Below are 6,450 nucleotides of genomic sequence, written 5' to 3'. Positions count from 1 at the left end.
CGTGCAGTGAAACCGGAAGACAAATTTCAGACCTGCGCACAACATTGTGTTGTTATTTGTAACGAAGACGTTGATTCGTTAATTGTTTAAGAACCAATGAACTAGGCTTTTGTGTTTGGATTTGTAGCAGCATTCCTGTGCCGTATAGTTTACTGTTGTCAAGCAGTAGACAACGGCACATCATTGTTTTTAACTGGAATCTTACCCTGAAGTATGTATTATTTATTTTACCTATGAGCTGTGAGTCTTACTATGATATAGTTATATTCTTTCAATATACTTTATTTGTTCAATTCGGATGGTAATTCATAATCCCAGGGCTCCTCTCTGAGCTGCACGTTTTCCTTGTTTTCATTACGACCTGCCTGAGAAATACTGAACTGAAATCGGAGAAGCCTCTAAGGTCTAAGGCCCTAGGCTATATACATGCAGACAACCTAGCATCTGGCATACAAGTTAACAAGCTGGCATCAGTGCACTGCTTATAAATGAGGATCTAGATAGATTCAACAACTACTGCTGCAAGTGGAAACTAAAAGTAAATTGTACCAAGACAATCTACACCGTCTTTACAACAAAAAAATTAGGCCGGCACTATTTCTCCGAACGTTCGGGAAAATAAAGCTGGGCACTATTTCTCCGAACGTTCGGGAAAATAAAGCTGGGCACTATTTCTCCGAACATTCAGGAAAATAAAGCTGGGCACTATTTCTCCGAACACTCTGAAATATCATCCTTTCCCCCAAATTTCGGATATTATATAGAGATCTATAATTATAGTATGGGCCTACCAAAGATTGTTCGTATACAATATGGTTCAATCGGTCCAAAAAATGTCCGCCGTAAATATTTATATAAAGAAATGCTACAATTCCAAACAGTTTTTCGCTATAGATATGACGTGTTGCCTATGAAAGGTGCTGCTTTTAAACGTAATGTGTTGTGTTCACTCGTGTGCTGTCTAGATCTAGATCTACGGAGGGTTATTGATAACGACACATAGAACTGGCATCTGCGTTTGTCACTGCTGCGACCAATGTACTGACACTGGCAAGCCCCTTAATGTGTGTGATTCCATAATTTACATGTAATATCCTGTACTTTTTTTTAAATTACGCACATTTAGGGTTAAAACTGCCAATCTTCTTCGGACAGGTGGACACACGCCCTTATTTGTTAATGTTTGTTGTTGTTTATGGGCTGTTCTAATTTTGATTTCTTTCTGTTGTGAAACCTTTCTTTTTCACGTTTTTACACTCATCTAAAAATCTCATCTAGACTAGCTGTTGAAAATTGAAATAGATATAGACCCAAAAATTTGCTCCTGTGTGTGTGTGTGTGTGTGTGTGTGTGTGTGTGTGTATGTATGTGTGAGTGTTTGAGTGTGTCTGTGTGTGGTAGTAAGTGGAGAGTGAGGAGTGTGTGTGTGTGTTTGTTTGTTTTTCGGGCTTTATTTCAGCCTTTATTCAGTAACAGTTCAAAGTATACAAAAATAGAAACACAGGATCCATTCACTCCAGGACTCATGAGTCATTCGTCTCTTTCAGTTTCACTCTTTCATTCAATTCCCGTGTTCTCTCCCGCGGCTCATCCCCGTCCGCATGACTTTCATACCCCACCCCATCCCTCCAGGCACACACAAAGAAAATCTCACTTGTTCCCTGCGAACCATGGACAATAATATAGGCAAAACACCGCCTGAGCTGCATTCCTTTTGTTCGTGAGCTGTGGACCAGGCCAGGGGTGGTCAGTGTCGTCGTCTTGTAGTTGCTGTCGCCTGTGGATACACTCGCACATTCTTCCTTTCACCCGCTCTTTCACTCACACTGTCTCTCCATCCACAGTTCAGTTCGTCATACGTTCAAAAGTTGCCCACTAGTTATGTTTAGTTAGTGTGTGTACATGTGCATGATGGTGGTGGGTGTGTGGTGGGTGTTACTGAAGGTTGTCTGTAGGCGGGCTTGCCATGCGGTACGTGTTCCTTCCCAGGGCGCCGAACTCTCGCAATAAATAGGCAAAAAATCACGAGACAGGAAGCCGAAAACCGTTCGGAGAAATAAAGATCGGCACTATTTCTCCGAACGTTCGGAGAAATAGTCACTTCGAAAAAATTAAGTCGCAAAGCAAAATGTCATATCTCACTTGCAGGAAACAATTAGAAACAGTTGAAAACCCAACCTACATTGGGATCGAGCTGGACAGGCAGTTTCCATGCAAAGACCATATCTGGAACCTGAAGACTAAGGCCAACAAGAGACTTCCTTCTCAGACGGCTGAACTTCAATGGGAGTGGACAGCATATATTATATATATGTTGGTTATACATGAAGCCTACCCTCTGCCATGGAATATAACCTAATCCTACAGACAATCTGCAGCAAACCAACTTAAAAGTCTCTTGACAAAATCCAGAATCAGGCTGTACGATTTGTCTCTGTAGCTTTGAGATCCACTCCAACTGCAGCTTACTGTGATTCGTATTGTGAAATCCTTACGAACCTGGAACCCTTGGACTTGCGAAGAGAGGCAGCATGGAAATGAGTGAGCACTACACAAAAGACCAGAGAAAAACCACCCAAACAGAAAAATAAGTGAATAGAGATTCCAAAGAAACGAATTCATGGAAGATCAATGCTTGACACAGCTACTGAACTAATAGAAAAACTCCATCTAATTCCATGTAACAGAGAAATGCTGAAACCCTTAAGACCAGAACTCCCCCCAAACACCAACATCAAAAACGCCTACATCAAAACTTCCCTCATAAAGGAGAAGGTGAAAAAAGAATGTGACCCTGAAGAACTGAAGACCGTATAGCTCTCAAGACAATTGACTCCTACCTTAGTGACTCAATTCATATTTACACAGATGGGTCGGCCTTCAAGGCAACTATAAATGCAGGCTTTGGGGGGTAAGAAAAGAACATCCTGACAAAACATGTGAAAAACTATTTGGAGTCATTTTCTTTTAGTTAGAACACGTTTTGTTACTGTTGTACTTTGTACTGTATTGTAAAGCACTCAGAGCCTGTGTACTTTAATCAGGGTTGATCGCTTTATAAATGTCATTTATTATTATCATTACAAATTACGAGGCAGAGGCTATTGCCATTGAAGCAGCAATCCTCCACCTGACCAACATTTTCATTATATCCAAACAAAATCAAGGACACTGTTGTCTTCACCGATGGAAAATCAGTACTCCAAGCTTAGGAAAACTTGAATTTCGAAAGCCCAGCCTGCCTCTCTGTGGTTCAAACAATCAACACCTTCATACAGACCTATGCCGTCGACCTGACTTTACGCGGATACCTGGCCACAGCAACATCCCAGGAAACGACAGAGCAGACACCGTTGCCTAGAAGGGAGCATCACAAACACAACCTCAAAACCCAGTATCACAACAGACAGTCAAGAACATCTTCAAATGCTACACCAGGGAACAGTGGCTGAATGGATGGGCTATGGGCAAGACTGGAAGAACTGTATTTACACAATATGACTGCTCCCAACTCAAAAGATGCACTAAATTCCCTGAGTAGAAGAGAATAAGTCACGATCTTTTGCCTGCGAACACGACACATCCTACTGAATTCCTACCTTAATAGGATCCGCAAGGATACTCCACCCGACTGCCCGTTGTGTGACTGCAAAGATGAAACAGTATCACACCACCTCTTTACCTGCCCTGCACTTAGCGACCTGCATAGTGCCTACCTACCTGCCTCCCCAGACATCAGAAATACTCTATACAGAGACAAAACACAGCTGATAAAAACCTGTAAATTCTTTGCCATATCGACAGGCCGAAGGGCTAGAACTCAAATGGTCACTGGATCGGAAAAGTATTTATGTAAAAGTATCTGAGATCTAGATTTAGATCTCTAGTTATGATTGATAAGTTATAAGATAATAAGTAAGGCTGTACAACCAACACTACTGAAGATGCAACTACATCCGTGCATGACATGATATGTATTATTTAGTTATTAGACTTTTTCACCATTTGTGTCTGTGTCTAGATCTATATTGTCTTCCATTACTTTTAACTGTAACAGCTCATTTAAATTTTTGCCAATGACATGTGTTGCAAAGAATCGGCCGTAGATTGCTTTCTGTAAAATGCTGACTGTGGACTGCGAGAGTAAAAACTGGTCTGCTCTCATGACTCTAACGCATTTTGATTGATTCATATTCTAACTCCCAAACTGTAGGCCCTCTCTTTAAAAAAAGTCAGAAATTTGCCTAAGAATTTTGTTCATGATCAGTGTTATCCTGTAGACTCTACATTCTACCTATACACTTTTTTCTTTAGTGGGGGGGGGTCTTTGAGACTTTGCAATTTTCAACACTTAAACGGACTTAAGAAAATTTGTTTTATCAACTCTGTGGTTAGGAAGTATCTTTTTTTTATAACGTTAACCATATTTAGAGTCAAGACTGTCAAATTAGACAGACTGGTCAGGTCATGGTAGACCATCAAAAAGAACAGAAACATCATGGTAGACTGTCAAATGAACTGGCACCTTAAATTTATTGTGTTATTGCCAGTTTCATCCTGTGGAAGAATGAAGTCGATTTTATTCTGAATTTCCTACTTAACTTTTTATTGTCTACAGAATACAACTCTTGAATCATATAAGTTCTGAACTTGAAATGATCTGATTATTATCCATAATCTGTGGTCTTAAATAAAAACTACAAAGGTCCACCATGCCTGGGGACTCTCGGAAAGACTTTGTCTTGGTGACAACGGCCAATTACTTCGCCATCCCAATCACCGACAATGCCATCACAAGTCTCTTCAACGCCACATCCCTCAACAACTTCTTAGATGATGGAAATGTGACTATCCTAGCAGGAAAGTTAGATGGGCGCAGTGACAAGAAGATTGATTTCCAGAACAGAGTAAGTTCTCAAGTGCTTTGTATGATATTGCCTTTTTGTATGAGCATTTTTTATTGTCTGAAAGAATGTTGCTGTCAAAAAGTGTGCACATGATGAATTTGTATGGTGTTAGTATGAATGCGTTTTTAATCTCCTATGTACGACTTGTGCCCGTTCTGTGGAGAAAGGCGGGATACAAATGCTCTTATTATTATTATTATTTATAAATGCTTTTGCAATTATCTTTCTCTTTCACCCCTCCCCCACATCCCTTCCTGTCGCATTTCTTTTCTTTAAAAAAATATATATTTCTGTTTTTCCCATCAAATCTTCTTGGTGTGTATAAAATTTATTTGTTACTTTTCTTTGAATTGCACAATGTCTTAGACTCTTTGGACATATTTTTTAAATTTCAGCATATAATGTGTCACAATACGGTAGAATATGAAACTGCATGGTATCACCTAATTGTTCGTGCTTGTTCATGTGCCTCACTTTTGATGAAAAAATACTTATCTATCTTGAATAGAAGTCTTGATATTTGCAATTGAAGCTGGTTGGGTGGGGATGCTGATGTCAGAGGTAAAATCAGAGAAAAAAATGGTTGTCAAATTTTGGTGACTTCAAAGGCTTGAATGTTCTTGACAACTACAAATTTACATATTTTGCCTATAATCAATGTTTTTCAGAAATATCCTCCCAGGAATATGTTGTTAAATGGATGTAAAAAATGATGAGCCCAAAAGAAAAGAAAGAAAAATAAAGAAATATTGCTTAAGGGGTGGAAAAATGACAATTTCTTCGATGCCGTTATTTTGAGTAGTCTCCCTCTATCTGTCCTTCTATCCCTCTTTCAGCATTTATATATTACAAGCTGGGCCTCGTTTCGATGAAAGGAATGATCAGTGCATTAACATCAACTGAAAGTCATTGGCCTACTATATTTACACTCTACTGGAATGGAGCAATAAATCTTGAGAGAAAAGTGACACATGTGTTTCCAAGTTGCCAAATATATAATAGACAAAGGAGTCCAGAAAAAGCGATGATGGGCATCAAACGAAAGGATCACAGTCGAATTTAGCACCAAGTAAAAAAAGAAAACATGAGGCTAGATCTATACAGGTCGCACACTTAAAATAGTGCTCAGTAGTGCGCGACAATGCGCGATAGTATCGAACGGAAGTACGACTTGAAAAAAAAAAAAACCTGGAGGATTTTCTAAAATTACAGAGACAGAAGCGTCGGCCTACAAAAGCGATCAACAAAATAAAGAAATTTAGCTTTTTGCAGCAAAACTGTCTCAAAACTGAAGAAACCATGGGTCATGATCTGGAGAATATTTTGAAGAATCTTTTGGCGAAAACCGCATGTCGATCGATGCAGCCATTAAAAAGCCTTTTGAATAGCAAAATTTGGCCACCACAAATAGATAATAGATGATCCATATGTTGCAAGTGGCGTACAACTCTTACAAAAACTAAACTAAACTCTTTTAGAAGTCTCACCAGTATATCAACAATTTTTGCTTTTCCTTATATTCATTTTTGAAGCTAAGATTTAA

General features: G+C 39.2%; 1 protein-coding gene across 1 annotated transcript in view; it reads left to right on the top strand.

The window, feature by feature from the left end:
- Positions 1-131: 131 nt before the first annotated feature.
- The window catches only part of LOC101849009 (cytoplasmic dynein 2 heavy chain 1), a gene marked incomplete in the record, with an annotated part of 51,676 nt that continues 45,357 nt past the window's right edge, over positions 132-6,450 (top strand). Inside the window, 2 exon segments of the mRNA XM_013088750.2 lie at positions 132-211; positions 4,619-4,907. Of these exon segments, the coding sequence (XP_012944204.1) occupies positions 4,713-4,907 (195 nt within the window).

The sequence above is a fragment of the Aplysia californica genome, unplaced genomic scaffold (genome assembly GCF_000002075.1).
Source record: "Aplysia californica isolate F4 #8 unplaced genomic scaffold, AplCal3.0 scaffold00804, whole genome shotgun sequence".
NCBI classification, from domain to species: domain Eukaryota; kingdom Metazoa; phylum Mollusca; class Gastropoda; order Aplysiida; family Aplysiidae; genus Aplysia; species Aplysia californica.
This window is presented reverse-complemented; position numbering and strand designations above follow the sequence as displayed.